This window comes from Parasteatoda tepidariorum, chromosome 5 (assembly GCF_043381705.1).
Source record: "Parasteatoda tepidariorum isolate YZ-2023 chromosome 5, CAS_Ptep_4.0, whole genome shotgun sequence".
Lineage (NCBI taxonomy): Eukaryota > Metazoa > Arthropoda > Arachnida > Araneae > Theridiidae > Parasteatoda > Parasteatoda tepidariorum.
Window position 1 is genome coordinate 35,454,320 of NC_092208.1, and position 14,129 is coordinate 35,468,448.

At 28.7% G+C, this 14,129-nt stretch overlaps 2 protein-coding genes across 5 annotated transcripts in view; one reads left to right on the forward strand and one right to left on the reverse strand.

Annotated features, from left to right (window-relative positions):
• LOC107442887 (SOSS complex subunit B1-A) overlaps positions 1-4,247 on the forward strand; it is a 28,222-nt gene extending 23,975 nt beyond the window's left edge. For both annotated transcript variants that reach the window (XM_043042785.2, XM_016056563.4), the window contains exon 6: positions 4,031-4,247. In XM_043042785.2, coding sequence (XP_042898719.1) covers positions 4,031-4,158 — 128 coding nt within the window. In that variant the 3' untranslated portion in view covers positions 4,159-4,247. The remainder of the gene's footprint in view (positions 1-4,030) is intronic.
• A 3,683-nt stretch (positions 4,248-7,930) lies between these two features.
• Positions 7,931-14,129, reverse strand: part of LOC107442886 (carboxypeptidase N subunit 2) — a 96,174-nt gene continuing 89,975 nt past the window's right edge. For all 3 annotated transcript variants that reach the window (XM_016056561.4, XM_071181279.1, XM_043042784.2), the window contains one exon: positions 7,931-11,518. In XM_016056561.4, the coding sequence (XP_015912047.2) occupies positions 10,422-11,518 (1,097 nt within the window). In that variant the 3' untranslated portion in view covers positions 7,931-10,421. The remainder of the gene's footprint in view (positions 11,519-14,129) is intronic.

A 14,129-nucleotide genomic window follows, 5' to 3' on the forward strand; every position in this document is an offset into this window, starting at 1 on the left:
TATATGTTATTAATGTTATTATTAACATTAATAACATATATAAGCTATTTGTGCTTATGTGAGATTTGTCTACAAACGGCTTTTGATTCGTCCTCTAAATCAGTTCTTTCGTCAACTCGATACGCCGTACGTTCTAAATAACAAAATGGGCTCAAAATCTTGCAGGAAAGAAAAAATTTTTAATGGAAGAAAAATAATTTCCGGTTCCGAATTTCATTCCGATTATCTGGTTTTCTGATTTCCGGATAAGAGGTTCTGCAATGTATTTCACTTTTTAGGCTGCAGAATAATATTGGTAAAAAAAATTTTTTAAAATATTAGTGATACTTTATTTTTATATCCAAGATTTATGTATTTGAAGCTACATTTTAATAGAATGAATCAATTGTTAAAATAATTGTTTTGTAAAATTTAGAAAAAAGTTCAGTTTTTAGATTAAGCTATTTTCTAAAATAAATTATAAGAATTCAGCTTAGTTTCCTTACAAAGCTAGTTAAGGAAATCTTGATTAATTAAGTAAATTAAGGAAATTTCTATTTTAATTACAGATTTATATGTTTGTACATACTAACCCTATGTGTGTACGTGCAAGACTATTTTTTAAAAAAGTAAATCTTTGTTTTTTGCAAACTGTTAACTATAATATATCTTAATTTTAGTTAAAAGTTTTTTATCCCAAAGGACCAGATTGTTAGAATTCATTGTTGCCATTCTTGTTTGCTTTTTAGTAGTACTTGAAACCAAAACAACTAAGGTTGCATGATACTGAAATTTAGATAAAGTAATGAAACGTTTTATAAAATGTAACAGTTCTCTCTTTGAAAGAATTTTAGTTGAGTTAAAAATTAAGCTGAAAATATTCAACAAAATCAGATTAATTTTTTTTTTTTTTTGTTTCAAATTACGAAAGTATCTGACTTTTATTTTAGCTTCGTCATTTTCTAGTATTTATATACTAAACTTATTGTGTTTGATCTCGCTGGTACAATAGATATACAACATGTGCAATTTTCAATTAATAAATCTTAGAGTTAATAATAACAATATTCATTACTGAATCATTCTTTTTATTTCAACTGTGCATGATTCATATATTTTTATTTAACATATTTTGAAAATGCTAATAATTTTCTAGTATTATAATAAACTAAAAATTTGAGCCCAATTACTTTTATTCACATGTTTTTATCTTATTTCTGTATATTTTTGAAAGTTATTGTTATTTTTTTATGGAATATTCTTAACAGTATTATTAAAACGGAACAGTGGTTATCTTAAACTAGTTATGGAAAAATATAAAAGATTTTTTCTTTTTTTAAAATAGTATTTTTTTTTTCATTAAATGAAATGTATCTTTTTACCAGCTCTTATTTTCTATGATCTTTGGAATTATGACCTACATGATGGGGTAATGATTATCCATCTTTTTTATTTATTTCTCCTTATTGATGTACAATAAAAGTGTTTGATTTTGTTTCTTTGAAAACATAGTGTTAGTGTTTCTGAAAGTATAGTCAACAATTCCAACTCTTAAACTATTAACAATAAATTCAATCCAACTATAACAACAATCCTCATAGCGCAGCATAATTAATAGTATTGATTGTTATAAAGTCTTAAGTTAGCCTTTTGACACAGAATTTTTATTAAACAAATTTTTCAATACTTTTTTCATTGTTTAGGAAAATAAGTAAAAAATATTATATTTAGCATTTTAATAATTTATGGTTATGAAATACAACACGAAACACCATTGTCTTTTTCTGCATTAAAGGTAAAATCTTTCAAACAGGGCTCACTTCCAAACAATTTTTAAAATTTGCGCTTATTTGCTGTTATTGGATCTAAGAGGAGCCGATTATCATCATTGAAATTTCATTAATTTACAAAATCTATTAATCATACATTTTTGAGGTGAATGAAAAAACATTTTCAAACAACTTTTTTTTTGGGGGGGGGGGTATTTATATATTGGTACAAATACAATTCGGATAATCTAACAGTTTTTTTTTAGTAACTATTGAACTATTGTTTTAATTAAAATATACCGAAATATATTTTTGCTTGCAATTAGGCATCAGAAAAAAATGTATGAAAGGGGCATTAGTATCCAATCTGCATCAAAAAGTTCAGAAACTAAGAAAAAAATTGCACTTTCTTTCATTGTGAAATAAAGATTGGGGTTTATTTTTAAAAATGACATTTAATAGAAAATATTAAATTTGAATTTCAGGGGGGGGGGGGGAANGGGGGAAAGCATGGCAAGAAGTCTGTCTTTTATCTATAAAGAAATGCGTTGAAAACAAAGAAATAAGTTTGTTAATACCATTGTAGTTAGTCAGATTACAAACCGTATTTATTTTAAAAAGAACTTGAATTGTTTGGCGAGCTGTTCTAGGTGCCATTAGCACTCTAAGCGTTATGACTTTGTACAAAGCTGGATATGAATCTACATCCTGTACTCTACTTTCCTGTAGATCAGAAAACCAAAAATAATGCTTAGAATATCGAGGCTTTGCAGTATCTATCTGTTGGGGGTTTATTATTTACAATTTTAACATCCATTATTAATTCAAAATGTATACATAATATAATTATTTATATTTAATATTTATACAAACATCCCAGAAAAAATACTTATCCTCATAGGTCATTAATTGTTTTATTTAGATATTTTCTGATATTTATATCGTTTTCTATAAAGTCTTTTAGTCTTAATGTAGATCTCTTGTATTGAAAACTTAAAGCGAGTTAGTTTTAAAATGCAGGGTTATCTGTTATTGTTTGTTCTTTCTTTTTTCTTGTGAAGAATTCTTTGTTTGTATATTGTACGGGGGAAAAAACGCTGAGCAAGAAAGCATCCAGGCGCCTTCAGATTCATTTGTTACATGTAATTTCTCAAGGACTTGATTATTTCTTAGATTAAACTTAATTGAATATTTATATTTCTTGCATCACTAGGAAATTAATTTCCACTATTAATTAATAAAATAATTGTTAAGCAGTGTTAATAGTGGGGTTATAAAATTACCATGTCTTTAACTTATAATATTATGAGCAAAAATCAAACATAATTCTTTATTTAGCGGGTGAAATGTTCCCCATAATGGCGTCATTCAAAAGTGCTCTTCACTTAGTCATGTGCAAAAACTTTAGCATTAATTTTTTAATAAAAATTTAACTTTTAGCAGTCAGACTAAGGGGCCTTAGGCATTCAAATAAACAAAACAAAAAAAACTAGCACCAGTACCTGTGAATGCATAGTTGCTAGCGAATGCTTGGTAGCATGGAAAGAAATCTAAAATTTGGTGAACTATCAAAACATAATACAGACAAAAATAAAGCCAACACGGCATTATTACTGTTGAATTTTAAATAATATTATTACAAACTAAGCATCAAAAAGACCGTTAGAATTTAATATAGCGCTTTAAATGAAAAACTTTTGTGGTTAGAGAAATATAACAGCTTAAAGAAAAGTCAAGCTAAAAATAGATTTTGGTATTCAATTTGTCGCAATGCTAAATTAATGACTTATACACTTGCATTGAATTAAAAAGTTAGCCATTACATTGATTGTTAAGAAGAGTATTTATATTCACATTTTATAAAATATGATAAAATAAATAAATGACTTAATTATCGCAGGATTAAAAATGATTAAAAAATTAAATTAATGAGGTTAATAAATAATTTTATGAAGTTATTAAATTTAGAAAAATTTAATTTTAAAAGTACTAAAATGGCATGTCAATGATCGTAAATAGTTTCAATGTGTTTTAAGAAGAATTTTAAATGATAAAAAAAGAACTGAATCTTAAAAATCTTCATATTATACTGTATTTAATACATAATTATATTTTATCATAACATTGCAAAATAAAATTAGCCTTGATTAATCAAATTGTTAATTTAAATCCTTACTTAAAAGGTTCAACTTCCTTATTAGAAATTTTACTTTTATCTATTCTATTTTACTTTCGTTTTGTCTTCTTATGATTAGGTATCTAAAGTTGTGTTATCTTTCTAGGTAATGGTAACCATACTACATCTGCCTTCATGCCTAGAAGTGCAAATAGGACGACTAACCAACCAAGAGCGCCACTGACTGTAATTAATAATGGAGTTAATAATAAACCCAGGACTGGAAGGCGTTGACAGAGGCTAAATGTTTGTTATGTGTATGTTTTATTTTATGTATTAAATTTGTATATAATTATCGCTTAATAAATTGATCTTAAGAAAAATTCTTGAAGTTTCTATTATATTTATAATTAATAAATTTAAAAAATTCTAAAGTGTTTTTTGTAAAAGAATCAATATTTTAAAATTTTCTGTGACAATTCATAAATTTTTATAGTACATCTTTACTTTGCTATGTAACTGAAAAACAACGTAAGGGCTTCATGATAAATTATGAGAAAAGCAGCTTGGCAACTGTTTTATTTTTCATACTAATGCTACCAAATGTAACTTCAGGAAATTAATAATAAAATTGAGTTGAAAAAAAATTTGTTACAGTATGTAGCTTAGACAAAAATTGCTATATAAAAATCTAAATTCTGAATTTTTTGTTGCGTATGTTAATTTTTCTATTGCGCATCAGTATTATCCTCATAATTTATTGTATCTTCGTTGCTTAGAGTTGGCTGTGTATATGTTAAGGTTAAAACAAGAATGAAAGATAAACCTATGAACTAGTGGCAATTAGGTTAATTACATCTTTTAGTTTCTATATTTAGTCTGCTAAACTGGGCCTAACCAATACCCTCTTTGAACTCTAAAGCAAATATCTACATTACACATAATGTACAAGCAATGGTCCTTAACCTTAAAAAATGTTAGTGTAATGAATTTTAATATTGTTTTTGACCTATAGGCACTTATTTATGTGTTTTCTTATGATACATTCTTTCCACTAACTTGGGGCTTATGTCTACTAGGATTGGTTAGATATAGTTTTACCTGATCAAATTGTTGGAGATTTTTTAGGCTTAAAACTGAGATTCCTGTTTTGATCTTTCCGACCCCCGACCTTTGCAGCATTGAAATTTAAGTATGAAAAGCAGTTTATGTTAATGCTGACACATTAAAATAAGTATATGATAAGTTTTCCCGGAATTCTCGTGGGACAATGTCCCAATTGTCTTGAATATTGTAACAATCCCTATACATTGCATAGGAATAAATAATGAAAATAATATAAATGCATTGAATTATTTGTTCTGCAAAATCTGGTTCTGCTTATCCAATATGGAATAAAGTTTATTCTTTGGGATGTATCTATCCTATTAGGATCGAAAGGGTTAACTTCCCAAACTAAGATTAGTTTCTTACTTTCACACATGATAAGAACATTCTTACTTCATCCACAACATATGCATGCCCCTGCAAATAAATACTCAGAAGATCCAAATTTCAAAGCAGACATTTTACTCTCCTTTCTTACTGGTATAGTAAAAAAAAAGAAAAATTTATCAAATTTTTACTAAACTTATTCTGTAAAAAAATCTAAAAGAAACTGCAAATTAGATTGAATTCGAATAACTTTCTTAAACTTTGATTTTTGTACAAGATGAACACCAAGTTCCTGTGCTACAAATTAACAACAGCAATCTTTCTTGCATAGAATTTGGTGAATACTAATTTTATTTTTTATTGAAATATTATTCAGAATTGGCTTGTAAGTTCAATATCACGGGTCAACTGCTTGTAGTTTAAATGTTTTACAGTGAAGTTCAGACACTGTTAACTTTAATTATAATCTCATTTATTAAAAAAGTGTCTAATCTGCTGGGAAATATCTTTATTCTGATCAAGTTGATATATGTTGATTTATAAATTTCATTGCAGTCTTTCAACCCATTGCCATAAACCAGGGTTCATAGTCGTCCTGATTTTCCTGATAAAAAATATTTTGTCCTGATGTTTGGGATTTTTGTATGTGTTCAGAAAAGCCCTTTCCTAAGAGTAAAAAATGCAGGTTTTTAAGAAGTTGATGAGAATAATCAAAGGATTTAAAGAAAGGACTGATTTTTTGATCCAATATCTTTACATTTTAATTAATAATGCTTGTATAAGTGCTAAATTCTATGGTTAAAATTTAAGGACCATACACTGGGGGAAATTATTTTTTTCTTTCTGTTGCATAAAATTTTTGAGCGGATCTTAGATACTTTCGTATTGCTGATTTTAAAATTTGCAATCAGTCTCTTTCTTCAAGCAACATTTTTTTTAAACGTTATATAAAACAGAGGATTTTATAAATGTTGCGTCAAACATCTAAGGGAGTTAAGGCACATCATCAATATTTAAATTGCATAGGAACACATGCCCGGAAATGTCGCCCTATGACACTAGGAGCTCTTATCTGTAATGAACTGTTTCTTCGCCTTCTTAACAGAGCTCATAATAGGAAAGCGCCCCAAGCCGCTTTCGATGACATTTCCAGGCATGGACGCCTGGCCTGTGCAATTTTAACCTGTGCACAAACACCCTTAAAAGTTTGTCACAACATTTACATAACGTTTTTAAACTTGTACATTTCGACAAAAAGTAGACCAAAAATGTTATTTTTAAAAAAAATCTCTTAACTTTAAGAGCAAAACTAATTTCAGGTATAAAATCCTCTCACTAGAATTAGGCAAAATAAAGTATTAGTATATGCAACAAAATATTTTTTTTTTCTCCATTTATACAGAGTTCAGATATTTAGCCTTACCAATAGAATTTATTGCCTCAACCACTTTGAGAATTAAAGAATTAAGTTATTTTATGTGAAAAAGAAACTCAATCAACAATTTTACATCGTCATTTTTTTTATGTATCTAAAATCGTTTAAAACTTTTAATTTTTAAAAAAGTGGTTACTGTTAAAAATGCTGCATCTGGCAAGTAACGAAATTTTCTAATTTTGTCCTATACCCTCAATACTATTCTTTAACTATTTATCATAAATGTATTTTATTAACAAAGTTTTATAAAAAATATGTATGTACTTCTTGTAAATATTTTATTTGAACACACAAATGTTACATAAGAGGCAAAAAAAAATGCCTTACTCTAACCAAATATTTACACAAACTTCCATAACAATTAAATTAGATTGAGTCAGCCTTTATAAAACAGTACAAAACACTGACTTAGATTGTCACAAAATGAGATGAATCTTTGTATATGTGATAATTCATAATAATACATTATTTGAATCAGATATATATAATAATATGTATTAAAATAATCCCACAGCTACCGACGTACACACTTCGAAAAAAAAATTTCTGGAGGTAGTACATCAAAATTTGATTTGACATTTGTAAGCAGAAATTATACTTGACAATTAAGTCTTATACATATTTACTTGAAATATACTCGTGTAGATGTGGTCAAAATTATTTTGATTTAACTTTACTAAACAAGGAATAAAAAGTCACAAATTTTTCTATCATTTTAATTATGCAAGAAAATCTCCCGGAAAAATTATGTTGGAATTTCTCCTCGTAATTTTTTTTTTAAATATCTAGTGATATTGAAGGAGAATAAACAGCATAATATACTATTATCATCTGTATAAGTTTTGTTGTGGATTGTGAAGGGCATTAAACAAAATAGATGACGACCTGAAATTAAAGTTTTATGCAAAACTAGCTTTTTTTTAATTTACCAAATTCTTGCTTCTGGTAAAAAAAAAAAAAAAAAAAAATAGCAAACAGGTGTGATTTTAATGGTTTTGAAAACAGTGTTTGAATTCTCTTTAATTTTAATTAAAAATGTTCTCACCATTTTTATTTAAGAAAAAAAATAAATTATATATTTGTTAAATATTTTTTTTTTTCAAAATTTTGTTTCTGGAGTCTGATATTCTCTGCAATTTAATCTAGATATTTTTTTTGTAATATAAGTAATCTGAACATTTATATTTAATCCCGATATTTTGTTTTCTTTTTTTGTAATGTGGCTCTAAGCATCTAATATGAATTATATGATCGCAAAATTGGCCCCTTTAATTAATAGCTTAAATTATGCATTTCACGTGATTTGAAATATTGTAATTAACTGATGTAGAATTAGATTAAATTTTCAATTAATGATGGTCAAATCGCTATGAAATAATGTATTTTAATTTATTTTTAAATTGAAGACTTTTTCTTTAATTTAAAAAAAATGTTTAATGATTTCTTTCTTCGAATTTTTTTACTTGCTAACTTCTGTAATGCTGTTAAAAAAATCTCTTCATCTCTGTTTATATTTTGTTGGCAATACCAGGGCGTCCAGTTGTCCTTCAAGATTATTATGGGGGTGTATAAACTTTTTAAAACGTTAACATGTTAAATGTTCGTAACCACTTCACGATTCAATAATTTAAACACTTAATAAAGAGTTAGGTATTTGGATTGTTTAAAAATTTATAGTATTTAAGTGACCATCGAAACCCGGTGAATTTTTATTAAATTAACTATTTAAAAGGAACGAACTCCCTGCAATATATTTAATAATTAACGAGATCATCTTAACAATCATGATATTCTTTGCTTATATATAAGTTATTAAAATTATTGTTTTCTTTTATAGTGGTAAAAAAGTTTTGTTTAATAATTAAAGAACTTAGCAGAAGGTTGATATCATAAAAATTTTGGGTTTCAGAACAATATATGTACTGCCCTAATGTTTGTTCACAGTTGCAATCGAATTTTTTTTCTTCTAGTTATTAAAAGTAAAAGGTTTTTTAATGTGGAGAATGTGTTTTATAAATAGCTTTCTATTGTTGTTATATTTACCAAAAACTGTTGTTTCTAAATTCACTAAAATTTTGCTTAAAGCCTTCTTCCTCTGTATTCTATTGATAAAATGATTGCATAAAAGAATATCTAAATCTATAGGAAAAAAATCGATCATTAAACGTAAAATATGGTTCACTTTGAAATTTTTTTAGTAAACTACGCTTAGAAACAAGTAACTTAACTTCATTAAACTTGATAAGTAAATTTAACTTAAACAAATAATTAGTTATTTATATCCGTGATAGCAACGTTTGAATACGTCAATGGGGGAGAAAACCCTCAGCTCAGCTGCATGGGAATGTACTACGATCTTTTCCCCTTCCATAATATTTTTTGCATTTAATTGTCAAAAATATTTTTATTTCCAAGGTGCTTTCCTTGAGAATTCTGTTCAATGCAGTTTTGAGTTCCATATAATTTTCTAACTTAAAAATTTGTTAATCAATTTTAAAATCAAGACAGAAACTAACGTAATTTCTTCTCCTATGACTATCCCCACTCTAATGGGGAAAAAGCATGCGAAGTGTTGCCATAGGTAGAGAGTTCTGTTCTGCGCCACCTGTCGTTCATTTCAAGTACCAATTTTGTTTAGAGAAATTGAGAGTAATTACTCTCAACTGACAATAATTACAAGAGTAATTATTGCTTCTATATATCATTCTATTATGTTTCCATTATGTTTTGAACAATTAATTGATGAACTTGAGTTGAATATGAAATTACATTCATAGAACACAAATGTATAATCAGTGAAATTAAAAAAAATTTTAACTAGTGAAACTGTTTCATATTCTGTGATTAACTAGTGAAATAAGTAATAAATGTCAATATGCTGTACAATAAAATTTGTTCTAATAGCACACATTTGAATATATCAAAGACATATAAGAAGTCAGTTTTTCCTTTTTCACCATTCTGTGTCATTTAGAAATTTCAGACATATTTACGTTAAAGCTTAGTTAGCTTAACGTCTTTCATAATGCAAAAAGTAATGATCCTGGAATTGAACATCTTTTAAGAACAGTTTTAATTGAATGTACTAAAACGTTCAACGTTTTCTCATCCAAAATTGGTTATGTTAGCTGCCAATACTATAAGGATAAACATCTTAGGGCAACCTAAGCACTTTGTAAAACTACAAATGAAGACACTGGCATACACAAAAAGTTGTTTCCTGATGATTAAGCGACAAACTTTTCCTGGTGATAAAGAAGTTCTAAGAGCCTGCTCTGGAGCATAATTAACAGACAAAAAGCAAGCATTCCTGGTATCACAGGGTAAATCAAGTCTTTTCCTGCTGATAAAAAGTAAGCAAACTTTTCTTAAAATTAAAAAGAAAAAGCTTCAAATTCATGCTCTGGAGCATAATTAATAGCACAAAATCAAGTTTCCTTTGTATCACAGGATAAATCAAGTTTTTCCTGATGATAAAGAAGATTAGAAACTATGCTCTGGAAGATTATTTTCCGGGCAAAATCGGATCTTCCTTGTATCACAGGATAAATCAAGTTTTTTCCTGATGATAAAAGAGCAAACTATTTTTTCCTGTTAATAAAGAAGTTCTAAATTCTGATCTAGAGCATTACTTGCAGAGAAGAGTCTTTCATGTATCACAGGATAAAGTAAATAATCGTTCATATAATTAGCTAAAATTATCCTTCCCATAAGAGAGTCTGGAGGGAGCATGTCTTTCAGAGTATGCATCAACATTATCCCAATGATGAGCACCCCACCCATTCTGATGAGGCTCCTGCCCATATGTTCCAAGAAATGAATGATGCCCTGATAACTGAGATAAAGCTATTTGAGAACTATGCATATCTCTATTCCCCATCATGTGTCCACCCCTATGGGCCCTAGCCGGTGGCAAAGAGCGAAAAGACTGGACATCATCTGGAGTTCTATCATGAAGATAAGACGGATTAACTGATCCATGATAAGCCCTTGCGCGTGGTATGCTTCTTCCACTGTAGTATGAAGAAGTTTCCCATTCATGTTCCGATTTCATTGCTGGTCGGGGCATAGCCTGTTTCTTCGAAGATTTTCTGGAACAGCAAACGAATATAATAACAGCTATAACGATCATACCACATACAGCTGCAGAAGAGCCGATGATGATTTTATTCAGTTGAGAATCAGTAACTTTTTCGGCTGTAACCTCGTTACACTGATTACGAGGTATAGCAGTAGAAGAAAGGGTTGCTGCTTGAGCTGTGTCAACAACGCAGATGACTACTGGTTTGCCTTCAGGTACCTGGAATTGAGCCCAACCAGAAGTGGGATTGGCTGAGGTACCCAATTGGAAATGTGGCTCACCAAAAACTCTGTACATCGCATGAATCGGAGCTGCAGATCTGGCTCTGACTAGATTGTCTTCTCGGAAACCTTCCCATTTGACGGTTAATTCTGTACCTCTCCTGATCACCTCACTGAGATGTAGTTGATCCAAGGATGAGGTCCTAGGAGCTCTCAGATCTCGTCCTGTAGGTGTGGCTGTTGGACGTTGTTGAGAAGCCTGGGTTTGGGTAAATGCTGGTATTGGGGAAGCTGTTGTGCTTGGTGTAGCTTCCTCGTCGCATTTTAGTTCACTTGGTGACATCTGCGGCAGGATTCGACGACGAAAGGTGGATGGTCTTCCACAGTATTGGGGATTCCTTTCTCGGCTCGTTACTTGGAGATCATATTTTTTCACCCATTCGATGATCCATCGAAGTTTGCAGTCGCAAATTAGTGTGCTTCCTGAAAATAGAATAAAAAATATATATATAAAGTTGTAAATACCTCATCACCAGGATCGCTCATATTCAATCCATAAAATGGATGAGTATCTTAGTCTTTACGCATTCATATTTGCTCCTTACTCAAAAAACAAAAAAATCTCCTGAGTCAAGAGTCAAGGCAAACGCTCCTTCGCTGGGTATTTTTTAAAAACTTCTCAGTTAGTCAAATCAGATGGTAGCTGGGCTGTATAATCCTTACCTAACCTTAACCTAACCGTATCACATTAACCATATTGTTAAAATAAATTACTTTATTGATATTATGCTGAATGTTGAAATGTTTGTGGTTTTACCCGCGAATGCTAAATTGCTTAAATCAAAATATTGAAGACTGTCTTGCTTTCTCAGTAGGGTTTGAAACTCATGAACGGAGGGGTTTTAGGGGATCCCACAAAAAAAAATTTCAGATAAAAATTATCTATATACACACACAATGAGAAATTTTCTAAAAAAAAATATTGTCACCTAGCTCCGTACCTGTTGAAACTACAAATAGATAAATAGAGTAGACTTTCTCGCGAATTGATTTTTGCTGTAGCTCGAAATTGAGTCTGTACTTTGATGCTTTTGGTGATTAAAGAAAGTTTATTTTACAGATGCGATATAATTTTGTTTTTCTGTTTGTAGATTTATATGTTAAGTTTTGAAATTAAATTATATGCATAACTCACATTAAAACTTATTTCTGTCAACTCTACAATATGAAGGTAATTAATAATTATGTTTAGAGTTAGTCTTATACTAGTACTGTACAGGCTACTAAATTCTTAATTTAATCTATTAGACATTAAAACGAAGAACATGTGCCTGGTGGATTTGAAACAGTACTATTTTAGGTTTGTGATAGCCTATTTTATCCATACGTACGAATATGAAGAATAAATAAATAAACTCTGTATCTCTATCTCTTTCAAATGAGATTTAATTTTAAGGTCTATCTTTTCTATTGGGTTGTTGAAACTGGAGAAAAAGTGAGATAATATGCCTAACCAGATTTAATTGGATACCTGTAAGCAACATCACACGCGTTTGTCGAACCTGATTGGCTCCTGAATCGACAAATGGTACGATTTTCTTATGATGACATCACTTGCAGGTATCCATTTATAAATATAGTTGAATTATAGAAAAATAAATAAAATAATGATGATTTTACTATATTCCTTATCAATGACTATTATTGGCTGTGTCATAAGTGCTATTTTACAAAATGTGTTATAAGTGCTATTTTCCATTGGCTGTGTTATAAGTGCTATTTGCTGGCAGCGTTGCAAAAGAAAAAAAATGAAAGTAAAAAGAAAAGAAAGATTTAAATAAAATCAATTTATATTATTCACTTTTATTGTCATTAAAGCAAACTGTTAATTTATCGTACATACTATACAACCATCGTGAGAAATGCTTACACTATACAATGATATAAAGTTTAATATATTTTAATATTTTCGTTAAAGGGTGTTAAGACATGAGTAATTGTTCGTTAAAACTTTAACAGTAAATATTTTTAAGGCGATTTAATATTCTTTTCTGTAAGTCTAAGCGAATTTGCAATTAAATTAAAAAATAAGTATATTTACTTAAAGTTCGTTTGTGTGACTGATTTTGTAGCTTAATTAATAGTTAGCACTGAATAATTAACATATTTATAGTCAACCCTTTTAACTACTTTTCACTTTGTATGCGAAATAAAAAGAAAATAATTACAGAACAATGTTTTCTTTTTGCTCTCTGTTCTAACGTATAGCTAACATACATTACATGCATAAGCAAAGTGTAAGAGCACCAAATTATAAGTAGTATTATTTTGTTTTCACCTAAATATGTATTCAAACTATCAATTTTTTTCAAAAACGTCTAAATTTTCTTTTTATAAGTTTCTGTTAAATTAAATCTCCTCATTATATTTGCTTATTTATAGGTAGTATTTCTATAAGCATCAATTTGTAATTACCTTTTAAATTTTATACTTACTTTTATAATTACGTTAGAAGAGAGAAAACGAAAAATGAGTTCGATGCTTAAAAAAAAAAGACTCATTTTATTAAGCATGTCTATTTTATAGCCTTATGAGGGATGTCAAAATTATAATAATTCATTCTAAAGCATTTATCGTTTAACTCTGAGTAATAAACTTTCTTCAAAAGTTTAAACAGCGATATCTTTCTAAAAAATTTAAAATGGCGCAAACCTTTTAACGACAAATAAAAATTTAAGGGTCAAATGAATATTCCATTTATTTATTATTTTTTGTTCTACTTTTGCCGTAAAATTCAATTCGAATGAGAAATTATTCTTACATTATATTCTTTTGGAATAATTTTAATAGGTTGAATAAAAAAAATCTTCATGGCTGAAGAAATTTAAATTGTTAATACAATTTAAAAGTTATAAACATCCATAACTTATTTCATTATATCGTTACGGGAAATTTTGACAGGAAAATAAAAAAACAGACTGGTTTTTTAACTCACCTTATGAGTAACATATAGGAGAGAGTGGGGTCAATTGTAACATTTTTTACTTAACTATTTTTAACTAACAAAAAATCCATGTGGTTATCAGGAAAGTAC